The sequence below is a fragment of the Rhinoderma darwinii genome, chromosome 8, assembly GCF_050947455.1.
Source record: "Rhinoderma darwinii isolate aRhiDar2 chromosome 8, aRhiDar2.hap1, whole genome shotgun sequence".
Taxonomy (NCBI): domain Eukaryota; kingdom Metazoa; phylum Chordata; class Amphibia; order Anura; family Rhinodermatidae; genus Rhinoderma; species Rhinoderma darwinii.
The window spans coordinates 66,140,595-66,168,090 of NC_134694.1; the positions used below are offsets into that span (position 1 = coordinate 66,140,595).

Genomic DNA, 27,496 nt, shown 5'->3' on the forward strand with positions numbered 1-27,496 from the left:
CAGCCAATCACAGGCTGCCGCGGCCTCTGCAGCCAATCACAGGGTTGTTTGTAATCGGTTACCGTAGAGACACACATTGTGTTTTTAACTGGGCGTGTTTATGTGTAGGACGCTGACCAATCAGTGACCAGTCGGCGTCATACACTCCTCAGCATCTGCACGCTCCTCTCCTGAAATATTCTGTGCTGCTGTGAACTCTGCTCTTACCATTACGTAGCTCAGTCTGTTACCTCCCCTCCACTCCTGTCCTCAATAACACCTTCACATGATTGGCAAGTCACCACCCCGCACAAGATCCGCACGCTCATCTCCTGAAATACTCTGTGCTGCCTTAAACTCTGTGGACAGGTCAGGATCCTGTTTCTTTTAAATGCTGCTGGGGAACCCGCTCGATCCACTATAAGGCTGCGCCTCCATGCTCTTCTGCCCCAGTCACTTATTCCCAAGCACTGTAAACTTTCAGATTGGTTGCGCTGTGAATATTCGGAGAACGTGATTGGTTTATGTGCAGGGTAATGAACATACAGACAAGCAGTAGAAGACTGACTAAGGGCTGAGCATTTCATTGAATTCAGTCTTCTACTGCTTGTCTGTATGTTCATCGTTACCCTGCACATAAACCAATCACGTTCTCCGAATATTCACTTGCCAATCGTGAAGGTGTTATTGAGGACAGGAGTGAAGGAGAGGTAACAGACTGATGGCTACGTAATGGTAAGAGCAGAGTTCACAGCAGCACAGAATATTTCAGGAGAGGAGCGTGCAGATGTTGAGTGTATGACGCTGACTGGTCACTGATTGGTCAGCGTCATACACATAAATACGCCCAGTTAAAAACACAATACACGCCCAGTTGGACATAACGAAAAAAAAACGCCCAGTTGTCCATTTCAAAGCTCATTTGCATATATGCACACGACCGTAAAAACTCCCGTTATTACGGGTCGTATTTACGACCCGTAATAACGGGCTCATAGACTTCTATTGGCCACGGGTACCTTCCCGTTTTCTTACGGGAAGGTGCCCGTGCCGTGGAAAAAGATAAAACATGTCCTATTTCAGGCCGTAATAACGGCACGGACAGCCCATAGAAGTCTATGGAGCTCCCGTGATGACGGGTGACTATGTGTGTGCACCCGTCATTACGGCAGCGTTGCTAGGCGACGTCCGTAAATAGTCACTGTCCAGGGTGCTGAAAGAGTTAAACGATCGGCAGTAACTCTTTCAGCACCCTGGACAGTGAATTCCCATCAGAATATAGAGCAATAACCTGTAAAAAAATAAAATAAAAGACGTTCGTACTTACCGAGAACTTCCCGCTTCCTCCAGTCCGGTCTCCCGGCCGTTGCCTTGGTGACGTGTCCCTCTCGACATCCGGCCCGACATCCCTGGATGACGTTTCTGCCCATGTGACCGCTGCAGCCAATCACAGGTCAATCACAGGCTGCAGCGGTCAAATGGACTGCCGCGTCATCCAGGGAGGTCAAGAGAGACGCGTCGCCAAAGCAATGGTGGAGAAGCAGGGAGTTATCGGTAAGTAGGAACTTCTATTTTTTTTTACACGTTGATGTATATTGTGATCGGAAGTCACTGTCCAGGGTGCTGAAACAGTTACTGCCGATAGTTTAACTCTTTTTCAGCACCCTGGACAGTGACTATCTCCGCCGGGTTCGGTCAAAACGTGTTCGGCCGAACCGGCTGAAGTTCGGATTCGCTGCGAACCGAACTTTTCCCGATGTTCGGACCGAAACCGGGTTCGGTTGTCCCGGTTTGCTCATCTCTAATGTTCAGACCTGGTAAAGAAGGCCGTCTTTGGGAACTGCATCTTGGATCTCGTTTTAAAAGAAAATTCTCTTCAGACACCGGTGTCTCCACCTCGGAGGAGATCACTTCCACCTCTGATAAGTCATAGTCTCTGTTTATAGCTAAGTTTTTAGATGTAGATGGCTTCACATGTGTCTTGAGCCATGAAAAAACGTATTAACTTATCTCTTGGCTGCATTACTGCCAGGAAAAGAACAATCCGCACAGATCAGTTAGGCAGCGGCTGAATACCACTGATGCATAGTCTTTGCTTGGACTTGTGGTTCTTTTTATGACTGAGAGGAGGCTTCAAGCTGAGACATGCGCAGATCACCGGTTTCCTCAGGTAAATAATCAGCAGAGGCTGCTCCATTCGTGAACCCTGACAGCTCAGCACCCTGACAGCTAAATATCTGTTTAACCCTCTAGCTGCAGCTCCGCACAGACCTCAGAAACAGGTACACAGGTTTTAACCAGAAATCCAGGGGAAACAACTCCTGTATACTGTCCTTCTGGTATCATGCATATACACCGCGTTCCAAATTATTATGCAAATGTTATTTTTCGCTGATTTTCCTAAATAGTCGATGCAAATGACAGGCAGTATAATCTTCAAGCCATCAACCGTTGAAGTATAATGCAAATTTTATTGAACAAATCTCCTAATGATAACAGATTTGTTTTTTTAGAAGTCAAAAACTCAAAATGCACGGTTTCAAATTATTATGCACAACAGAGATCAAAACATTTTAAAGGTTGTAAAGAGAACTAAAATGGTAATTTGTTGAATTTGCAGCATCAGGAGGTCATATGTACAGAAATTAAAAACTCTTTCCATAAAAAAAAACTTAGCAGGCAAAGTTACATGTTAACATAGGACCCCTTCTTTGATATTACCTTCACAATTCTTGCATCCATTGAATTTGTGAGTATTTGAACAGTTTCTGCTTGAATATCTTTGCAGGATTTCAGAATAGCCTCCCAGAGCTTCTGTTTTGATGTGAACTGCTTCCCACCCTCATAAATATTTTGCTTGAGGATGCTCCAAAGGTTCTCAATAGGGTTGAGGCCAGGGGAACATGGGGGCCACACCATGCGTTTCCCTCCTTTTATACCCATAGCAGCCAATGAGACAGAGGTATTCTTTGCAGCATGAGATGGTGCATTGTCATGCATGAAGATAATTTTGCTACGGAAGGCATGGTGGTTCTTTTTGTACCACGGAAGAAAGTGGTCAGTCATAAACTCTAGGTAATTTGCAGAGGTCATTTTCTAACAGTCAGGGACCCTAAAGGGGCCTACCAGCTCTCTCCCCATAATTCCAGCCCAAAACATGACTCCGCCACCTCCTTGCTGACGTCACAGCCTTGTTGGGACATGGTGGCCATTTGCCAACCATCCACTACTCCATCCATCTGGACCATCCAGGGTTGCACGACACTCATCAGTAAACACGATTTGAAAATTAGTCTTCATGTATTTCTGAGCCCACTGCAACCGTTTCTGCTTGTGAGCATTGTTTAGGGGTGGCCGAATAATGGCTTTATGCACACTTGCAAACCTCTGGAGGATCCTACACCTTGAGGTTTGCGGAACTCCAGAGGCACCAGTTGCTTCAAATACCGGTTTGCTGCTTTGCAATGGCATTTTAGCAGCTGCTCTCCTAATCCTATTAATTTTTCTGGCAGAAACCTTCCTCATTATACCTTTATCTGAACGAACCTGTCTGTGCTCTGAATCAGCCATAAATCTTTTCACAGTACGATGATCACGCTTACATTTTCGTGAAATATCCAATGATTTCATACCTTGTCCAAGGTATTGCACTATTTCACGCTTTTCGGCAGCAGAGATCCTTTTTCGTTCCCATATTGCTTGAAACCTTTGGCCTGCTTAATAATGTGGAATGTCCTTAAGTAGTTTTCCAGTACATCCCTCATGACAGCACTACAGGAGGTTGCCCTCTTGACCTCTGTAGGGACAGGAAGACAGAGAGGTTAAAAGGCCCCTCCCACCACCCACTTGCCAGTGTTCTTCCTGTCCCCACAAGGGTCAGGAGCAGAGAGCGTCGCTCCTGTATTAGTGCAGGAAAAAACTCGGGCAGGGGGCAAGATCGGGGGGTCCGTGCACTCCCCCTTCTCTTCCCCCTAAAGCCCAGGCTAACACCCCTCATACGACGGGTCCCTTAGCTCCCTCCCTAAGACACCTACCGGAGGAATCCTAGGCAGGGTTCTGGTAGTGTGTGGGGGCTGGGGTTTCCCAAGCAGGCTTCGGCCGGACCGCGGACCAGGCGGGGACCGGCAGCTCCATAGGCATGGACGCACCGGCAGGGATCCTCGCTGCACCGCATAGCAAGCCTTAGCGCCGGCTATGGCGGCTGCACTCCAGGTACACGCTGGACGAATAGCCGACCGGATATGACGTCGGGCTACTTCCGGTCCGCGGCCATCTTGGAAGGCGGGAAATTCAAAACGCCCGCATTTAAAGGGACACGCACAGGTATGTAGTTAGAGCTGATAACTCTAACTTGGATTTATTTTTTGTGGTTTGCATATTGCATTGCCTGTTACCTGTCGCGATATGGAACTTCCTCGTCCTGATGGAACTCCAGATATGTCCCAGGGTCACGTGAGTCTCACCCTTGGGGAAGGGTATGACCCCTTATGTATGTACACCATACTTTACCTACCTTCTGTTTTCTCTAGGAAAAAGATTTCTCTCAGAGACAAACTGATAAAAAGAAGGTTAAAAAATGTGCGACTTGTGCAAAAAAATTGCCAGAGTCCCATAAAAAACAATTGTGTCAGGATTGTATTGCCAAAATACTAAAGGAGGAACAACCAACGTTCATGTCCGAACTTAGGACTATGATTCGTGAGGAAGTGGGTCAGTCAGTAGCCTCCCTCGCCCCTCCGCAAGAAACTCCCTCACACTCCCGGGCAAAAAGACCACGGATTGAAGTGGATCAAAAATATTGGCCTCCTTCTCAGGGGTCGGACTCTGAACAGGAGTGCTATTACCTATCGGAAGATGAGTTAGAAGAAAGAGACGAACTCTTACCTTCAACTTCTTCCACTCAAGAGAAAAAAATTTTCTTCTCTTCCGAGATGTCTGATACCCTAATTCAAGCAATACGGGAAACTATGGATATTCCCGAAGTGGACCAACCACATACCATCCAGGATGAGATGTTTGGAGGTCTAACGGGAAAGGAAACAAGGGTTTTTCCGGTAAACGAAAATCTTAAAAGAATGGTGACAACTGAATGGGAAGATTCAGAAAAAAGGCTCTTCATTTCAAGAGATTTTAAGAACAGACTTCTCTTTGATCCAGAGGACACTAAGCCTTGGGATGAAATCCCAAAAGTAGATGTCCCAGTCGCCAGGGTTGCTAAAAAAAACGCAATCCCCTTTGAAGATTCCTCTCAGTTGAGGGACGCCATGGACCGAAAGGCAGACGGACTACTAAAAAGAGCGTGGGAATCTTCCTCTGCCTTGATCTCAACTAATATCGCGGCCACATCAGTAGCAAGAGCAATGTTCATATGGCTAAACCAGCTAGAGACCCATCTGATGATGAAGACATCACGACAAGAGCTACTAGAATCTCTACCGTTACTAAAAATGGCAACCGGATTCTTGGTAGACGCTTCAGCAGAATCTATTAGATTTGCTGCCAGGAATGGGGCTCTCTCAAATGCTGCTAGAAGAGCATTATGGCTCAAAATGTGGTCAGGAGATACTAAGTCCAAAAACAAGTTGTGTTCTATCCCATTTACAGGGTCTCTGATGTTCGGTCCTCTCCTTGATAACATACTGGAGAGTGCAACAGATAGAAAAAAGGGGTTTCCTGAAGAGAAACCAAAAAAACCCCCTCAATTTGGAAGATTTCGCCAACAGAGGGATCCTACTTCACAGAACTACAGCGGGAAAGGGAAGTCCGGTCGCTGGAGTTACCCCAAAGGGAAAAGGGGTCGAGGATATCTCCTTAACCCAAATAATTCATTCCAGCCCTCAAAGCAATGACGCCAAGAGTGTGGGGGGAAGACTCCTACAATTTTATCCCGAATGGTCGAGAATAACCCAGAACCCCTGGGTTCTAAAGATAATAGAAGAAGGATACAAAATAGAATTTTCCTCCATTCCTCCAGAGAAATTCCTAATAACCCAGTACCAAGCAAAAGATCTTCATCAGGTACTTATCCAGGACGTCCAGAAATTACTCAGATTGAGAGCCATTTCCCCAGTTCCCCACAACGAGATATGCAAGGGCCACTATTCGAAAATCTTCTTGGTCAAAAAACCAGATGGTTCCTACAGGACAATAATCAACCTGAAGTTCCTAAACAAATGGGTGAATTATCGGAAATTCAAGATGGAGTCTATCAGATCGACTATTCCTCTAATAAGGGAAGAGGCATCAATGTGTACGATCGATTTAAAGGATGCGTATTATCACGTTCCTATCCACCCCGCGTACCAGAGATTCCTCAGATTCGCAATTCAGGACGGTCCTTCCATTCTCCACTTCCAGTTTGTCTGCCTCCCCTTCGGCCTTTCCTCCGCCCCCAGAATTTTTACAAAAATTATGGCAGAGATCATGGCATTCATAAGAAGTCAAGGTATAGTAATTATCCCATATCTAGACGACTTCTTGTTGACAGCAGATACTCCTGCTATCTTAGTCAGTCATCAGTCACAGGTTCTTTCCCTACTACAAAAATTGGGATGGATAATCAACTTTCAGAAGTCGAGTCTTCCTCCCCAGAAACAGAAGGTCTTCTTATGAGTACTGCTAGACTCCTCCCTTCAACATTCCTTCCTCCCAAGAGAGAAACAAATACTCCTACTGGCAGAAGTAAGAAAATTTTGGGGGAAAGACGCCTGTTCCATAAGGGAATGTATGCGGACGTTGGGAATGATGACATCTTGCATCCAATCTATTCCATGGAGCCAATTTCACTCCAGACCCTTACAGAATCTGATCTTGTCCCGGTGGGATCGAAAACAAAACTCCCTGAATTTAAAAATGCAAATTTCCGAGACTGTGAAATCATCTCTCCTGTGGTGGCTCTGCACAAACAACATAGACAAGGGAGTCCCCTGGAGAACTTCTCCTTATGTAGTGATTACCACAGATGCCAGCAAACACGGCTGGGGGTCAGTAATCCAAGACCAACACTTTCAGGGCACATGGACTGGTCAAATGAAGATGATGTCTTCAAACTTCAAAGAACTAAGAGCTGTATGGGAGACACTTATAAGAGCTTCACCCACCATAAAAGGGAAGCATATAAGAATTTTATCGGACAACACGACAGCAGTGTCCTTTCTTCGCCATCAAGGGGGAACAAGACACACTCTTCTTCAGGGCCTCTCTGCACAAATTTTCAGTTGGGCAGAAGAAAACGTCCTATCAGTCACGGCAGTCCACCTAAAAGGCTCAGAGAACCTATCAGCAGATTTCCTGAGTCGGGAAAAAGTAGACCCAGGAGAATGGTCCCTAAACAAGGAAGTCTTTCGTTGCCTAACCCGAAATTGGGGTTATCCACAAATAGACCTGTTTGCCACGAGGAAAAACTCCCAAGTAGAGACATTCTTCTCCCTAAATCTCAGAGACAACCCATTGGGAGTAGATGCATTGTCCCAACACTGGGACATGGATCTGGCCTATGCCTTTCCTCCGTTTCCTCTAATACCAATGGTATTAAGAAAAATCCAGGAAGATTTGACAAAGCTCATCATTATTCTTCCCTATTGGCCGAAAAGAAGTTGGTTTCCAATCGTACAATACCTAGCGTTGGAAGATCCTATCATGCTCCCAGTCAAGGAGAATCTTCTCTCCCAGGGTCCCTTATTCTTCCAGGGAATAGAGACTCTGAAATTGTCAGCCTGGATCCTGAAAGGCAGATCTTGAGGAACCACGGTCTGTCAGACGAGGTAATTTCAACTATCTTATTAAGTCATAAAGAAGTTACCTCAAAAATCTATCAAAAGATTTGGAAGAAATTCTGTTCCTGGCATGGAATCCCAGGACCAGATCCCTTTTCTCCCAACATTGCAAAAATCCTAGATTTTTTACAATCGGGATTCAAAAAAGGACTTAGCCCTAGTACCTTAAAGGTACAGATTTCAGCCTTAGGTAATTTTTTTAACACTCCTCTGGCTGAACATCGGTGGATCAGAAGATTCACCCAAGCGGTCTCTAAACTGAAACCTTCCCTAAAGAAATCAGTTCCTACCTGGGATTTGAATGTGGTGTTAACGACTCTTTGTGAGCCCCCCTTTGAGCCGCTCGACAAAATTAGTATGCATTTTTTAACTCTAAAAGCTGCATTCTTAGTCGCTATTACTTCAGCAAGAAGGATTGGAGAAATCCAATCTCTGTCAATCATAGAACCGTACCTAAAAGTACAAGAGGATAAGATCATCCTAAAGCTGGATCCCTCATTTATTCCAAAGGTATCTACCGCTTTCCATAGAGAGCAAGAAATAATTCTACCTTCCTTTTATCCAGATCCAAAAGACCAACAAGAAGAAAAATTCCATTGCCTGGATGTCAGGCGAACAATTCTTCAGTATCTGGATAGAACCTCCTCCTGGAGACAAGATAAAAATCTATTTGTCCTATTCGGGGGAAAGAATAGAGGAAAGAAAGCCTCAAAAGGCTCTCTAGCGAGATGGGTAAAAACCACCATACAAGAAGCCTACAAGTCCCAAGGACTATGTGCCCCACAAGGCATCAGAGCCCATTCAACAAGGGCAGTCTCGGCATCCTGGGCAGAAAGAAGAGAAGCCTCTATTGACCAAAGCTGCCACTTGGTCAAGCCATCATACGTTTTACAAACATTATAGGCTCGATGTTCTGTCCGATACGGATTTAAGTTTTGGACGGAAAGTCCTCCAATCCATAGTCCCGCCCTGAGCATTATAATCTGGTATTGCTCCTGTAGTGCTGTCATGAGGGATGTACTGGAAAATAGCAATTAGACCTACCGGTAATTGTATTTCCAGGAATCCATCATGACAGCACCATTATATTCCCTCCCTTATTGAATTCTGATTTGTGCATTTAACATGTCAGTTATTATCCCTAGAAATAAAATAGGGTTGCATCCATCCTGGTGTAGTAATTGAAAAACACTGGCAAGTGGGTGGTGGGAGGGGCCTTTTAACCTCTCTGTCTTCCTGTCCCTACAGAGGTCAAGAGGGCAACCTCCTGTAGTGCTGTCATGATGGATTCCTGGAAATACAATTACCGGTAGGTCTAATTGCTATTTTCCTTTGATTGGGCACACCTGGCAAACTAATAAACACTAATAATTAAATGTTTATGACACTTAAATCCAATGGGCATAATAATTTGGAACACGGTGTAAACTGGTACTGCGAGGTAAAAGGAAAGTAGCCCAGGTAATCCTTCTCTGGAAATAGGTTGTACAGTAAAGATTGACCAAAACGAAGTCTCTGGATTTCGATGGCATCATACGGTTTCCAAGTATTCGGAGATAAAAATAAATTTAACCAGAGAAGCCCTCTGGCATAGGAGACAACCGCTCCTGGTACTGAGTGCATAAAATATTATTGTGCAATAACTTGTATACCTGACCAGAGATGACTCTAGTACCTTGTGCCATTCGATAGTACTGTGCGCCATTCTGTTGGTTTGTCCGACATTTGAAATAGCTCATCAGAGACTCCTCTAGTACTCTGCGCCATACTGATATTTATTTGCATATAACATACCTGACTAGGAACACCTCTGGCACTGCATATTTTTACAGAAAATTGACACAGGCAGATGAAGCCGGGAATTTTCCCAACTACACTAAACTACTTAAACTAATAGATACAATCTTTATTGAATAACAAATTAGGGACAAACCACAAAGTTAAAGTTACAATGCGTACTGACAGATGGGTATAAATACTGATACTGCTAGGTATAATTGCGGCTATATATAGACAAAATCAAATGGTTAGTATAGAGTAGCCGTGTGTGCCCAATATATAATGGCATTACTGAGCACAGTGAAGGCTAAATGTAGACCAAACCAAGCAGATGTGAATAACAGCAATATGCAGATAGTGATCTATAGTGACTGACCGAGACATTGAGCTAAAAATCAGACAAGCCGCCCCCCCCCCCCGACATGTTTCGCTACACACGTAGCATCTTCAGGGGGTAGGAGCTACTAACGGCATGCTCCGATAAACATTCTTCACTTATAACATCCCAATCATGTGGGAGAATGTGTGTCAACCAAACTAACCAATGCAGAAAGTTCATAAGTCGCGAACCCCTTCTACTGCTTGACAGACACATTGAATGCCCGATTGGCTGCTTGCGCTGAATGCCTATCAAAGCTAGACACCGGCGCATTAGTATGATAAATGTGTTGTGAACCAAGTGTGGAAATGGACATAACGGGCATGTCACAGCACTTAGAAATGTAAAAGATGCATATACTCCGCATGCCCAAACATTTCGTAGAGTGCAGACCGAACTTCTAAAGGGCCGAAGGTAAGTATCGCGCAAGGACTTGGTGTCTCAGATGACAAAATGTGTCCAAAGTCCCGATTTCAAAAAATCAAATTGGACAACAAGCAGGATAGGGAAGAACTATAACCAGGGTTAGAATGTTCACTTGAGGAACAATAGGAACAGGATGGCTAGTCCTAATATGTAGGGGTCTCTCCTACATAAAATCTGAAGTCCAAAGGAGTATTCATACTTCAAATAAAGTCACATACACAAGAAAGGGAGATATTGTGAGTATTATGCAATAAGTGGTCCCTATATAGGTATATGCATATTTAAAAACAAAGCTTAATGGAAAAGCTAGTAGTAATATATAAGATTATATGTTTATGACGGGAAAGACCTAATGTTTCAGAAAAAACATTGAATATTTAAAGAGGCTCTGTCACCACATTATAAGTGGCCTATATTGTACATGAAGTGATCGGCGCTGTAATGTAGATTACAGCAGTGTTTTTTATTTATTTAGAAAAACTTTCATTTTTTACGGCGTTATGACCTATATTAACTTTATGCTAATGAGTTTCTCAATGAACAACTGGGCATTTTTTACTATATGACCAAGTTGGAATTGTACAGAGGAGTGTATGACACTGACCAATCGGTGTCATACAGTCGTCCTCCATTTACACTGCAGATAGCTATATAGCTATATCTCTATGTGCAGTCACATAAACACACTATAACGCTACTCATGTGTCACGACAATCAATATACATTACCTCCAGCCAGTACGTGATGTGTATTCAGAATCCTGACCACTTCTGTAGCATCTCTGTGATTTACAGCATAGCAGGCGTAGTCTCGCGAAATTACGCTGTAAGCTGTCATTCACAGCGAGATCTCGCTGTGCTGTGCTGTGCTGTAAATCACAGACGCTACAGAAGTGGTCAGGATTCGGAATACACATCACATCCTGGCTGGAGGTAATGTATATTCATTATCAGGACACTGCAGTAATGTTAATGTGTGTGTATGAGGCTGCAGATAGCGATACAGCTATATAAAGCTAATATAGGTCATAACTCCGTCAAAAAGATTGTTTTTCTAAATAAAAAACACTGCTGTAATCTATATTACAGTGCCGATCACATCATGTACAATATAGGGCACTTATAATGTGGTGACAGAGCCTCTTTAAAGAGAGGATGTAAAGGTGAATCCTTCATTAAGTCCATTAGGACTCCAACAGTTGAGGCGATGAATCCAACGTGCCTCCTCCTGTAAGAGTCTACGCCCGAGATATCCCCCCCTCTGGGGCCCAATCAAAATTGGAGAGTGTTATATTTTAAAATAAAATGAAGAAAAAAAAATAAAATATATATACACTACCGTTCAAAAGTTTGGGGTCACCCAGACAATTTTGGGTTTTCCATGAAAACTCACACTTGTATTTATCAAATGAGTTGCAAAATGACTAGAAAATATAGTCAAGACATTGACCAGGTTAGAAATAATGATTTTTATTTGAAATAATAATTTTCTTCTTCAAACTTTGCTTTCGTCAAAGAATGCTCCATTTGCTGCAATTGCACCATTGCAGACCTTTGGCATTCTAGCTGTTAATTTGCTGAGGTAATCGGGAGAAATTTCACCCCATGCTTCCAGAAGCCCCTCCCACAAGTTGGATTGGCTTGATGGGCACTTCTTGCGTACCATACGGTCAAGCTGTTCCCACAACAGCTCTATGGGGTTGAGATCTGGTGACTGCGCTGGCCACTCCATTACAGATAGAATACCAGCTGCCTGCTTCTTCCCTAAATAGTTCTTGCATAATTTGGAAGTGTGCTTTGGGTCATTGTCCTGTTGTAGGATGAAATTGGCTCCAATCAAGCACTGTCCACAGAGTATGGCATGGCGTTGCAAAATGGAGTGATAGCCTTCCTTATTCAAAATCCCTTTTACCTTGTACAAATATCCCACTTTACCAGCACCAAAGCAACCCCAGACCATCACATTACCTCCACCATGCTTGACAGATGGTGTCAGGCACTCTTCCAGCATCTTTTCAGTTGTTCTGCGTCCCACAAATGTTGTTCTGTGTGATCCAAACACCTCAAACTTCGATTCGTCTGTCCATAACACTTTTTTGCAATCTGCCTCTGTCCAATGTCTGTGTGCTTTTGCCCATATTAATCTTTTCCTTTTTATTAGCCAGTCTCAGATATGGCTTTTTCTTTGCCACTCTGCCCTGAAGGCCAGCATCCCGGAGTCGCCTCTTCACTGTAGACGTTGACACTGGCGTTTTTGTGGGTACTATTTAATGAAGCTGCCAGTTGAGGACCTGTGAGGCGTCTATTTCTCAAACTAGAGACTCTAATGTACTTGTCTTGTTGCTCAGTTGTGCAGCGGGGCCTCCCACTTCTCCTTCTACTCTGGTTAGAGCCTATTTGTGCTGTCCTCTGAAGGGAGTAGTACACACCGTTGTAGGAAATCTTCAGTTTCTTGGCAATTTCTCGCATGGAATAGCCTTAATTTCTAATAACAAGAATAGACTGTCGAGTTTCACATGAAAGCTCTCTTTTTCTAGCCATTTTGAGAATTTAATTGAACCCACAAATGTAATGCTCCAGATTCTCAACTAGCTCAAAGGAAGGTCAGTTTTATAGCTCCTCTAAACAGCAAAACTGTTTACAGCGGTGCTAACATAATTGCACAAGGGTTTTCAAGTGTTTTCTAATCATCCATTAACCTTCTAACACAGTTAGCAAACAGTGTACCATTAGAACACTGGAATGATGGTTGCTGGAAATGGGCCTCTATACACCTATGTAGATATTGCATTAAAAACCAGACGTTTGCAGCTAGAATAGTCATTTAGCACATTAACAACGTATAGAGTGTATTTCTGATTAATTTAATGTTATCTTCATTGAAAAAAACTGTGCTTTTCTTGCAAAAATAAGGACATTTCTAAGTGACGCTAAACTTTTGAACGGTAGTGTATATATATTTTTACCACCTCTTCCATGAGATTGCCTAATGCAAATATTTGTTTTTTTTTGTTTTTAAGGGTTACTCCTGAACTCTGCACTGTGGCTCATTACTCCCGATTTCTTGTCCAGTCCGTCTTGGCTCTCTCACTTCACCTGTGTTTTCATCTCTGTAAGTAATTTTCGGTTTAGTATTGGCTACAGACGGATAGCTTTGTTAGTTTTTTTTTTTTTTTTTTTTTTTTTTTTTTTTAGTAACTTATACAATTATTTGTTTACTTCAAGAGCCACTCCTGAAATGTCTGTTTTCTAGAAGTGTAAACTTAGCAGACCAATCCAAGTGTACGGTTTTTGGCATTGCATTAACAAGTTAATTTCAGTCTATACAGCAAAAAAATCTTTGTATTTATTAATATTTCCTTCAAATCATGTTGATTTGAAGAAAATCCATAGAATCAAACTTGACTTCCTATTCCCTTTGCTGTAACTGACCTCTGCACCAGAGGATATAGGATAACCAAGTGACAACTGGCTGCCATTAGTAGTTTCAGATGTAGGAGCAAGATAACACAAACAGCTAGACAAAACATCAAAACATTTTACACGATCGTCTCAGGGAGATTGCTGGTATTTTATTTTAGCCCTTAAAGATACAGCCTATTATGGGCCTTAAAGGGTGTTTTTTGTTTTTCTCTTAAATCTACACATTCTGAGAGCTATACATTTTAAATGTTGCTATAAAAGTTGTATTTTTTAGTGGCAAAAATTTAGGTTACATAAAATGTATTAAATAACTTTTGGGGAGGGAGAATTAAAAAAAACAAAAAAAACGCCAACAATTCCACCGTAGTTTTTGGCCATTTGTTTTGTCATTTTCCACGTGGTATTACTAGTTACTTTGATTCTGTGGGTCATTACTATAGCTGAAATTTGCTTACCGAAATTTTCATTTCCTGGAGTCCGGAGGCAGCACACATATGAGATGTTATCTCCCTAGATATAATTAGAAGAGAACAGGTTAACAAGCAATAACCAATTAACTAGTAATGCAAGGACCTCCTATATAAGGTCCAGGGAAACCCCACCTCCTTGTATGGTATGTAGCAGTTAAAATAATTAATTAGGGTGGGAAGCTGTGCTGCCTCCGGACTCCAGGAAATGAAAATTTCGGTAAGCAAATTTCAGCTTTCCTGATCGTCCGTCGGCAGCACACATATGAGATTTGTAAAGCAATATTTATGGGGTGGGAGATCCAGTCGCTTTATTTAACACCATTTTGTCAAAGGCTGAACACACGGGAGCAGAAACGTCCAACCTATAGTGACGGATGAAGGTTGAAGGTGATGCCCAAGTTGCTGCTTTGCAGAGCTGTTCTAAGGGCATAAGACCAAATTCTGCTCATGAGGTTGCAATAGAACGAGTGGAGTGAGCTTTTACATGGATCGGAGCCATCTGCCCGGACAGAGAATAACAGACTGATGGTGTCTTTTATCCATCTAGCCAGGGTAGCTTCACTGGTGTTTGGCTTTGCCATGAAATTGTAAGAATAAGGATTGTGAATGGTTGAGTTGTGTGAAGGTATGAGAGCCCTGCTCTTTTTACATTCAGGAGTATGTAGAGAGGTTTGATGATCCAATTCTGGGTCAGGAAAAAAAGACAGCTAGGATGATTTCCTATTCAACGTGTGACGCAGAAGGAATTTTAGGTCTGAAATTTGGAAGAGTTTGAAGGATGATGCAGTCATGTAATATACGAAGATACGGCTCTTTGCATGACAGGGCCTGCAGTTCTCCTACACTCTTTACGAAGTGATTGCCACTAAGAATAGAGTTTTGAAGGATATGTGTTTCAGGCTCGCTTGGAGAATAGGTTCTAACGGAGGACCTGTTAACGCTTGGAGGCCCAAGGACAAATCCCATGAAGGAACAGGATTATGAACCCCAGTTTTTAGATTTCTTATAGCTTTGAAGAATCTACGGATCAGAGCCGGATTAGAAAATTTTGATTCTAATTGAGCATTTATGGCTGTGCAGTGCACCTTCAGCGTGTTGTATTTAAAGAGGCTCTGTCACCAGATTTTGCAACCCCTATCTGCTATTGCAGCAGATAGGCGCTGCAATGTAGATAAGAGTACCGTTTTTATTTTAAAAAAACGAGCATTTTTGGCCAAGTTATGACCATTTTTGTATTTATGCAAATGAGGCTTGCAAAAGTACAACTGGGCGTGTTGAAAAGTAAAAGTACAACTGGGCGTGTATTATGTGCGTACATCGGGGCGTGTTTACTACTTTTACTAGCTGGGCGTTGTGTATAGAAGTATCATCCACTTCTCTTCACAACGCCCAGCTTCTGGCAGTGCAGACACAGCCGTGTTCTCGAGAGATCACGCTGTGACGTCACTTGCCCAGGTCCTGCATCGTGTCAGACGAGCGAGGACACATCGGCACCAGAGGCTACAGATGATTCTGCAGCAGCATCGGTGTTTACAGGTAAATCGATGTAGCTACTTACCTGCAAACGCTGATGCTGCTGCAGAATCAACTGTAGCCTCTGGTGCCGATGTGGCAGACACGATGCAGGACCTGTGAGTGACGTTACAGATCTGCACTGCCAGAAGCTGGGCGTTCTGAAGAGAAGTGGATGATACTTCTCATCAGAACGCCCAGCTAGTAAAAGTAGTTAACCCCCCCCCCCCCCGATGTACGCACATAATACACGCCCAGTTGTACTTTTACTTTTCAACACGCCCAGTTGTACTTTTGCAAGCCTCATTTGCATAAATACAAAAATGGTCATAACTTGGCCAAAAATGCTCGTTTTTTAAAAATAAAAACGTTACTGTAATCTACATTGCAGCGCCTATCTGCTGCAATAGCAGATAGGGGTTGCAAAATCTGGTGACAGAGCCTCTTTAAGGCCTTTGTTGAAACCTTCTTGGAGAAATTGAAGAAGGGATGCGAGAACGTCCATAGAGACGGAGTTTGAGACACACACCAGTATTTATAGATATTCCAGACTCTATTGTACACAGAAATGGTGGCTGGTTTTCTAGCCGCAAGTAGTGTTTTAATGACCACTTCTGACAGACCTGATTGAGCGGGAGTCCCTAAAACAGTCTCCAAACTGTCAGATGTAAGTTGCGGACCTGTTGGTGAAAGTAACCTTCCTGGATGAGGAGGTCTTGATGGGCTGGCAGTTTCCACAATCTGCCTCTCTAAATATATAATGCAAGAGAAAACCAAGCCCAGCGTGGCCAGAAGGGTATCACTGTGATGGCTTCTGCTTTCTCATCTAAGATTTTCTTGAGGAATTTCTGAATTAGAAGAAGAGGCAGGAAGACATAGATCAACTTGTTGGACCAACTGATCCGCTGTCTATGGCCACTGTGTGACCTATTGGGGACAGAGAACAAAGATAAATTTTTGTTTTCGTGTTGTCCCATGATGCCATCACGTCTAGATCTGGTAATCCCATCCTCATGGTGATCGGTCTGAATATCTCTGGATTCAGGCTCCCTTCTCCTGAATGTAGAGTGTTCCGATTTAGCCAGACTGCTTTGAGAGAACCCCGGATATGAGCTGCCGAATATTCAGAAGATTGGATTCGGACCATGTCATTATAGCTCTGCACTCTTTGGAAAGTTGATGACTCCTTGTGCCGCCATGTTTGTTTATATAGTAGACTGATGCCAGGTTGTCTGTCTGGACCAGGACATTGAGATTATGAAGGACAGAGTGAAAATAATGAAGTGCTAGCTTGACCGCTTTAAATTCTCTTTAGTTGGATGAAAGAGACTTCTCCTGAGGCGACCATAACTGTTGGATCCAATGATTTTCTACATGAGTACCAAAGCCCAAAGAGGATGCATCTGTTGAGAGTCACCTGAGGATGAGGAGTCAGAGTTCTGCCTGAGAGAAAGTCTGAGGGGATTTAGCCACCATAGTAGATCTCTCATGGTGTGGAGAGAGAGATGACTTTGTCTAGACCTGTCAGGTTCTGGTTCCATAGGGCCAGTATGTTTGATTGTAAATATCTTATGTGGGCTCTGGCCCAGGGAACTGCGTCTATGGATGATGTCAACAGCCCAAGTACCCTCATGGATGATCGGATAGAGATTCTGCGGTCTGAGATTAAGTCAGTCACTTCTGTCACAATTCTCCTTCTCCTTTCTAAAGATAATCTTAGGGACATACATTTTGAGTTGATCAGGAACCCTAAGAACTTTATCTCCTGGACCGGAGTGAGTTGAGATTTCTCCTGATTTATCAGGAACCCATGATCTTTCAGAGCGCTCAGTCACTTGAAGATGGAGAATTAGATCTTCTTTGGAGGGGGAAACAATCAGCCAGTCGTCTAGATATGGAATCACTGTTACCCCTTGGAGACGAAGAGCTGCAGTGAGAACCACAATTTTGGTAAACACCCGAGGTGTTGAGGTGAAGCCGAACGGGTGACACTTGAATTGGTAGTGAAGAGTTTGTGACTTGTTCTGGATGGCTATCCTGAGATATTTCCGGTGGCTTTGTAAGATGGGAACATGTAGATATGCATCTGTTAGATCTATGGATGCCATAAACTGTCTTTTTGAAGAATGGCAAGGACAGATCGAACAGTTTCCATCTAGAAAAAATGTATTTATTTATTTATTTATTTTTCCTGGTTTTGGGGATTCTGCTGCTTAGGCAATGGTGTAATCAAACACATAGCGCCAAAGTTTAAATATCCTCCGAAATCCCATGTATGCGCGCGTCCAAGCCCAGACTGCAACTACATCTTACGGCAAGCAAGATCGTGCCCGCGCCATCTTTGCCCGGAGTCAGATGGTCAAACACCGGCACCTTCTTTGCGCGATTTCTAGGAAGTGCATTGAGAAGGGAAAACCAGGTACGGCTGCCTAAGCAGGACACTGGTAGATTTGTGTGTCCAATATGCCAGTTGGACACACACATTCGTGCAGCAATGCATGCACAGCCATAGAGTTTTAAATTAAAATAAAGAAATAAAAAAAACAAAGGGGCATAATGGCTCTTCGGGCCGAGGGACCTGAAACTCTTCTGGTATACAGCCCGGAATGATAGATAAAGTAGGAAGGAAGAAAATAACTAAATAAGGACTCCAAAGAGTCCCACCTGTAGTCTTCTAACCATGAAGAGAAATAAAAATACAAGGAGGTGGGGTTTCCCTGGACCTTTATATAGGAGGCCCTTGCATTACTAGTTAGTTGGTTATTGCTTGTTAACCTGTTCTCTTCTAATTATATCTAGGGAGATAACATCTCATATGTGTGCTGCCGACGGACGATCAGGAAAGCGATGATACCAAAAGTGTGTGTGTGTGTGTGTGTGTACATATATATATATATATATATATATATATATCTAGCTATTTTTTTATGTATATTTACAACTTTTGTTCAATAAAAAAAGCTTATTCAACCCCTTGATGACCGCCTATATGTGTTTTCGCGGCGGCCATTAAGGGTACTTATGCCAGAGTGCCAGTGGCGGATTAAGTAGACCATGGGCCCTGGGCCTGTTACCCAAACTTGGGCCCCCCTTCCGCACCGCAGCGCCGTTACTATTTTTAGCACTACCTTTTTGGGCAAGCATTAACAAATGGGTGTTACAATTACCCTTGTCACAGGGCTGTGTCCCTGACCGTATCACACTGTGCTGGGACACATCCTCCTGACAAGGGGAATTGTCCATCAGTCCTGGACTGCAGAAAGACTTTTTGTGAAATACAAGGATTTCCTATAATAAACATGTCAGGAGAGGTGATACATGCACAGGATAGGGGATACATGTGTGATCGCTGGGACGCCCAGCGATAAGGAGAACAGGGGACCGAAAGTCCCCCGAAGTTCTCCATGACAAACCTCGGACTTACGGGGTCTGTCTGCAGCTCCATAGAAATGAATTGCTCACTGGGTGCGCATTCTTGACCAGCGCACCTTTCATTTTTATTGAACTGCGCAGACTCTGGAAGTCCGAGGTTAGTCATGGAGAACTTGGGGGGGGGGGGGGGGGGTTCTCCTTATCGCTGCCAGCGATCACACCTGTATCCATTTGTGAAGGAATAATTTCAAAATTCCATGTTTTGTATTTTGTGTCAGTATACACTGCACAGTGTGATATTCATTTTTGTCTTTTAGTTTGTCTTGTAATAGTCTGCAGATGCTCTAAGTATTTCTTCTTGGCAGTAAAATAGTTGATAGAAGTAACAGTTTGGGATGGAGCTCAGGGTCAGAGGGAGGAATTCTCCCTTTGCTGATTACTATATGAGTTATGCTCTTTGTTCTGTGTCTTATAAATATACGCTGTGTATGATAATAAATTGGAGTCTTTCTTTTTGAGAACATGGTCTCAGAGTGATTTGACTCACCGAGCTCGTATATATACCTACATCTAATTTGGAACCTACAGAAATCAAGGCGTAGTGGTACCGTTGCGACCACACCCTATCCTGTGGATAGGGGATACATCTCTTTTGTAGGACAAACTATAGGCCGTTTTTGTTTTTTTGGGGAGGGGGGGGGGGCTATATGGCATTATCTACAGGGGGGTCTGTATGGCGTTATCTACGGGGGGGTGGGTTCTGTATGGTGTTATCTACAGGGGGGTTGGGGCTGTAAGATGTTATCTATAGGGGGACGCTGTGTGGTGGAATCTATAGGGAGGCACTATCTACAAGGGGGTGGGTTGTGTGATACCCGGTGGAGGGGGGGCCCCAGTCAAAAGTAGTTGCGCCCCTGCCCTTGTATATAGTGTAACGGAGCAATCACCCCCTCCTTGGAAATATACACAGCGATAGTCCCCACCTAAAAAAATATATACAGTTTACTTACCTTACCCCGTGGCAGCCGCTCCAGCTGAACGCGCGTGAATTCTCCGGACTAGACGCAAGCGCAGACCGGCGTGATGCAGTACCTCATCACGCCAGCCTGCGCAGGGAGTCTTCCCAGCGCCTTATAGGCTGCAAGCCGAACGTGACCGGCTGCAGCCTATAGTATTCATTTGTATCTAAGTCCTGAGGACTCAGATACAAATGAATGTGGCTGCCGCTAGCACCGGGGCCCCCTCCGGTGCTAGCAATGCCACCAGGCATGAGGGGGCCCATGCGATCATGTGCGGCCGGCCATGGGCCCCTCTGGCCACCCGAACCCCCGGAGGTAGCTGAGGCCTCGGAGCACACACCGAGGACAGTTTTGTCCGGTCTCCAGTCACGTGATCGCCATTATTCACGCACCAATGCTGCCTGTCGCAGCATATGCGGTCCCTGCTGACAGTCACTGTGATATACCTATCAAAGGGATCTATGTTGTTCTATTTATAAAATACAGCCAGGACATGGGCTGTCTTCCTCTCCCCTTACTGTAGTTTATCTGTGAGAGGAGAGAGAGAGACACTATAACCAAATCCTGATCTGTATAAGTGAAGTGAAAAAAAACCACAAACTTCAAGTCCATCACCCCGTTTGCGCCCCCTCCTCTCCTGCGTGAGCACGAGAGATCAGTGACCAAGTCCTCGAGGTAATTGTCCAACAGACCAATATATATATGCAAGACAGTTTATTGTACCAGAAACCCACATCCGTCTACTCATCATGGAACCCCCCACTAGTGTCCCTGAGCTTACTTTTTTTTTTTTATTGGACTTAACGCTAAATATGGGGTTGCTCAAAAAATCAACTATCCGTTCCTACTGGGCATCAAGAGCTGTCCACGCTAGCCCTGTATTTGCGGCAGTTCTGTCCTGACACCGATACGAATCTATAATGCGCTTCATGCATTATACAGATAACTCCCAAGTTCCCCAAAGAAATGACCCAGGCTACGATCGTCTTAATAAATTGAGACCATTAATTTCCTTGCTACAAGAATCTTTCCTCAAATCCTACACCCCAGATCAAAATTTATCGGTGGATGAATCCGTGATGAGCTACAAAGGCTGTCTTTCATTACAGCAGTTCATCCCCTCCAAATATGGCATTAAATTATATAAAATGTGCGAGAGCACAACAGGGTACACCTGCGGTTTCCTGATTTATGAAGGCAAAGTCCGCCAAATTTATCCCCCAGGCTGCCCGGACACAATTGGCTCATCTGGCAAAATTGTGTTAGACCTAATGGTGCTATTCATGCACAAAGGGGGTACCATGTCTACACTGATAACTTTTTTTTATAGCAGTGCCTGCGGGACAGTCCGTAAAAGCAGAGTGGGATTACCAAAGCAAGTGGTGTCCAGACGTGTGGAAAGGGGGGTGTCATTTGCACTGGCAAGCGGGAGTTACTTGCAGTAAAGTGGAATGACAAGAAGGACGTTTATATGCAGTCCACTCTGCATCCAGACACCACGGTGGCAGTTAGAGAGAGGGGGGGGGGGCACTGTGGAAAAGCGTAAGCCTGTCTGTGTGATAGATCTACCCCCTCCATGAACTTATTGTAGTCTGTCGGACCAGGTGCTTCAACCGTATTTGGTGAAGCGGTAGACCAGGGCCTGGTACAAAAATGTAGCAATCTACCTAATTCAGATTGCTACCTATGATGGGTTTGTGCTTTATAAAAAAAAAAAAACAAGGAACGCTGTGACCTTCCTGTAGTTCCAGGAGGAGGTTATTGAGCGTCTCCTATTTTACTCCAATGCCTGTGCAAAACCCCAAGAGTCTGAGTATGTGCGAAGACTTGCAGAGCGCTACTTTCTTCACCCCATCCCTTCCACCGAGATGCAAAGATATCCCCAAAACTACTGCCCGATGTGCCCATCTCAACCAGGACTCTGCAACTACCCCTGTTTTGAAACGTACTGCACAGTTTACATTTATGAATTTTATTTAGGGAATGCCAAAATGGAGGAGGGGCGTCTTTTTAGGAAGTAAATTTTAATTTCTATTTTAATTTTAGTTTGTGGGCTTTCCAAGTGGGGAGGAATTCTTATGGGAGAGGTAGTAGAGTTAATTTTTTCAGAAAATATTTTACCCCTTTCGTATTTTTGATCATTTTGTTTCTTTTGACTGTTTTTATGACCATGTCCTGCTGAACAAAACTGTTATTTTTATTTATATTTTTGTATGGTCATACGGGCATGATCTTTTTTTTATTTGGAGGATCACTAATAATCTAGCGGTTCCCAATCAACACACTATGTGCTTTACTACATTCAGGTTTTCGCAGGTCCTCTGGAAATACTAACATAATTTTGGGGATTAGTGATCCTTTTACTATTCCTATATATGGTTTTGGACACTGCTCCTTTATATATACTTTAACCGATTGGTTGTTTTGTGCACATAGCGGTTCTTACCTTGCCGGGCAGGGGCCTGTTATGGTGTACCGCGTCACTTGGCACGTTCATCCCTCATATAGGGATTGATGGAGCTAAAGAGACGTGGACAACCAGTCACAGAAAAAAAAACAAAGTTGGTCATGACAGCCCTAGAGGTGTTCTTCTATCTAGTGAATAGACTCGAGTTTGCAACGTAGTTGGATACATATTTTATTTTGTAATGTTGCTCATCACTGCAGTACAGTTTTATTTTTTCCTCTCTGACTGATTTTATATTAGGACAGAATTCTGTCCACAATGACATTATAATGGCACAGATGCGGGACAACTAACTTCTAACGAAATAACCTTTTACCACATGTCTCCCCTATTTCATGTGGAAATGTAATAAGAATTTGAAGAAAACATTATATACCCATAGTGTCTGAAATAATACCCCATTATTCCCTCCTTTAAAAAAAAATTGGTTAGCATGCTCACTACACCACTAGCTAAATACTTTTACTGGTCTGGTTTTTAAAATGGGGTCATTTCTGGGTGTTTTTTTTTTTTTTTTGTTTTGTTTTTTGTTCAGGCAGCTCAATGCCTCTAAATACATGATATGGGGCCTAGAATACATTCAATTGTGCCCTGAAAGTCAAAGGGTTCTCCCTCTCTTTTTGGCCCAGCCACACGTCTAGTAAGCAGATCAAGGCCACAATGGGTGTATTTTTGAACACCGGAGAAACAGGGTGATAGACTTTGGGGTGTGTTTCTTCATTTTCATGTTCGCTTTACAAAGAAATCCTGTCTTTACAATGACACATTTGTGTAAAAAGTGGAATTATTTTTTTTACCACCTGATTTGCATTAAATTTAGCAAAAAAACCGAGGGGTCAAAATACTCACTACACCCCTAGATAAATACCTTAAGGAGTGTAGTTTTCAAAATGGGGTAATTTGAGGGGGGGTTTCCATCATTCTGACACCTAATGAGGCCCTGAAAACCTGGCTTAGTGCAGAAAACCAAAATGTACTTCAAAATTTATTATTACATTTGTAAGTCTTCTAAATTGCTCAATGTATTTCGAAAGTGCTGTCAAAATAAAGAGATGGAAATATATATTTAATAAAAAAAATTGTACAGTATGTATGTACATATGTGACATATTGCAGTTCCAAGTAGGGAAAAATGTTACTTTTTACAAAATGTCATCAATTTTTTTTATTCATTTACGCAAATCGCATCAGTCTTCTTTTACCACTACAATAAAGTACAACATGTGACGAAAAAACAACGTCCGAATTACTTGGATATGCAAAACTATTGCAGAGTTATTCTCTGATAGTCAGACATGCCAGATTTGACAAATCTGGCTTGGTCATGAAGCTCCAAACAAGCTTGGTCATTAAGGGGTTAAACGAGTTCTTATATATATTTTTTTTGATACATACAAAGACCTACAACATATATTTTTTTTTTTATGAGGGGGTTGACTTTTGTGGAACAAGTTGTAGTTTCATTAGCACCATTGTGGGGTACAAATAACTTTATTGCTTTTAGCTTTTTATTTTTTTAACGGCAGTTTTTGCCATGTTAGTTTTATTGTATGGGTTGATATGATTGCAGAGATACCAAATATGTATTGGGTTTTCATATTTCAGGGCCTAAAAGGCTCAGATACATGGCAGATCTGGGGGCCTCCTGTTAGGCCCTAAACTGACATGGCAACTCATCGGCACCCCTGGATTTCGTCCAAGTGGTGCTGATTGGTTTACAGAGGGAATCCCCTCACTTTGTAATACCACTTTTGCACGGCAGTCAATAGCATTCACGGAGATCAGCGTTCTATGCAATTCTGGCCATTGAAGCATGGGGTGTTACTTGACACCTGCTGCTGATGGCACTGTCACAGGAGCTGTGTACGACATGGTGTGGGAAAGTACCATGTTATAAGAAGTAAACTTTACAATAATAAATAATTGTATCAGAATAGTTTCGGTTAGATAAAACTGTTTAACATTTTCTAACTAACTTTTTTTCATTGCCCTTGATCCCGCAGACATGGATTCATTATTTCTGTTCTGTGTTATTCTGGTCATTTTTCTGTTACTCTTTGGAGATTGATCAACTCTTCAGACCAAACCCATCGGAAAGGTAAAAGAATCCCATACATCAGCAGGATATAGGTGCTGGATCTTTTCTGCTTCCTTTGTTATTTTTCAAGTGGTGCAATCACACATGTAGCTGAGGCCAGGGCCGGCCCTAGGATAGATGGCGCCCTGTGCGAAATTATCTTTCGGCGCCCCACCCCATCATTAAAAAAATAAAATAAATGCCCCATAAAAAAATGATGCCCCTTTAGTGCCCCCATACACTATAATAATAATATTTAATAATATAATATATTACAACCCCTTCAAGGACACAGTATTTTGTCCTCTAATTGTGCCCACGGTATTATGCCACCTGTAGTACCCCTACACAGTATAATGTCCGCTTAGTGGCCCCCACACAGTATAGTGCCCCCCTGTAGATTTTGACATATAGCCTCCCTGTAGACGGTGCCATAACCCCCCCACCTCCTTTTTGTAGATCGTGCCATACAGCCCCCCCCACCTCCCACTTGTACACAGTGCCATACAGTCCCCCACCTCCCCCTTGTAGACAGTGCCCCCAAACGAAAACAAAAATTGTACTTGCCTAGGCCCCATTCCCATGACGAACTGAGCTGCTCCATGACTGGATCCTGTAGCCTAGTACAGAGTTTCCCAACCTTTTCGGACTCGAGGCAGCACTGGAAAACTAAGATTTCCTCACGGCACCCCTACTAAAAATTGTTTTGAGACAGACAGAAAACGGATAAGAACAATCACTACACTCGTAGGGTATGTTCACACACATTTTTTGTAAGGCAAAAAAAATCTGCCTTAAAATTTCTTCAGCAGCTGACTGCTCCTTGTCCATATATGAACAGTGACATCAGGGGAAACTCCTGAAGCTGAATCCCCGTCCACAGCATTGCCTATGCTGTGACCGTCGATTCCACTCCAGGAGAAGCTCCTGCCGTCTGAGTCCATGACGTCATTGGCTTCTCCGGGAGTGGAATCCCCGTTCACAGCGGGGATTCCGCTTCAGGAGTTTCCCCTGATGTCACTGTCCATATATGGACAGAGACATCAAGCAGCGCTCCAGGAGCGGAATCCCCGGCCACATGGGGATTCCGCTCCTTCAGGGAGCTACAGTGGCGCTAGTAGATAGCAGAGCAGGGAGATACCTCCCTGCTCTGCTATAGTGCCGTCGCTACCGCTATAGCAGCAGCTGCTAGCGGCGCCACCGCCCTCATGCCCGGTGTCGCCGCTAGCAGCCACTATGGTTTCTACAACTGTAGCGACGGCCACTAAGTGAAGTAGCACCCGGGCGGAAAGGTGACTGCCTAGGCAGTTAGCGAGTGGCACCTGACCCGCTGGTAGTTGCAACGGTGAGGTGAAACACACACCCGCTGGCACCCCTCTTGCAGTGTGGCGACTGGCGCTCTTTGCGACCGCACTGGTTGAACGTATCTAAGGCCGGCCATGGCTGAGGCTGATGGTAAACTCCCTCCATGTTACTGATTGAATATGCTGACAGACTGAATTATCTTTTCAGAAATTGACAGTTACAACTGATATAGTTTGACTTCTTGTCACTAACAAAAAAGTCCAACTTAAAGGGAAGGTGTCACGAAAAAAAAATGTATATATGTCTTTGCTTTTAGTATGTTATTAAAATAAATTTAATTTATTTGTTTTTGTGTTTTTACTTTTTTCTTTTCTCTGTCTTTTACTTCTCTATGGGGGCTGCCATTTTTTTTTTCATCTCTGTATGTGTCTTAACGACACATACAGAGATGGAATACGGCACATACATCCCCATAGTGAATGCAAACGGGAGCTGTTCCATTCACTATAGCGTACACGTATGCGCTGCTCCCACACAATCCAAAAGGAAGATCTTCGGCCGAGCGACATCCGGCGCCATTTTCATGTGGACCGGAAGCCGCGGCCGGACAGTAAGATGACTACTTCCGGTCGCGGCTTCCGTCCATATGTTCAGAAGCAAGGACTAGGAGCGGAGGGAGTGGCGGCGGCGGCAGGAGCAGGTAAGTTATGTTTGTGTATGTTCGTGTTTTACTGTGTGATTACCACTGTATGTAAGCCTACTACACTGTGCATTCGCTCAAAAAATGGCGGCACACAGTGTCGGAGGTTTGAACATTCCATCCCCTCCTTTCTCCTGGCACTAGCCAGGAGAAAGGAGGGGGATTGTTTGAGCACACTAGAGCGAGTGTGTCTTCTCCAATTTTGCAGCATAAAGCAATGAGGTTGCTTTACCACATGCCAATGCTGCAATTTTGGGAATTGCTCCCTCTAGTTACCAGCACATGGAAATGTTATAAATTAGAATCTAATTTATAATATTTCCTGACTTTTGAAAAAAATTCAAAAAATTAGAACAATGTGTAATCATGTATATACTAACTGTTTAACGAAAAAAAAAAAAAAAAATTCTAGCGACACATTCCCTTTAATTGCTGAACTCTGCTGCTCTAACTTCTGATTTACTAATAAGTTCCATACATACAAAGACTTTTTTAACAGACCAAGATACTTTATTGATAAAATATGGTACCTGCCATTGAAAATATATGGCAACGATATGGTCGAAGCAATGCATAAAGTGGCACAGCCCATATGGATGTGACCTAACAAGGATATGCTACCTCTGTCGAATGTGGCCAGATTTCATACTGGCATGTTGCTCATGTTATTGTAAACTATTTCCCTTAATAAAAACATTTTCTTATGTCCCCATTTTCTATTGATTCCCTATTAAGCGCAAAGAGAAAGGGAGTGCAAGAATAATTACTTGAAGGCCTGGGATTAATTCTATAGTCCATAAGAATATTTGCAACT

At 43.3% G+C, this 27,496-nt stretch overlaps 1 protein-coding gene across 1 annotated transcript in view; it reads left to right on the top strand.

Annotated features, from left to right (window-relative positions):
* Window positions 1–27,496, top strand: part of LOC142658693 (G-protein coupled receptor 143-like) — a 160,321-nt gene that overhangs the window by 56,085 nt on the left and 76,740 nt on the right. Inside the window, exons 2-3 of the mRNA XM_075834293.1 lie at window positions 13,358–13,449; window positions 24,604–24,698. Of these exons, the coding sequence (XP_075690408.1) occupies window positions 13,358–13,449; window positions 24,604–24,698 (187 nt within the window). The remainder of the gene's footprint in view (window positions 1–13,357; window positions 13,450–24,603; window positions 24,699–27,496) is intronic.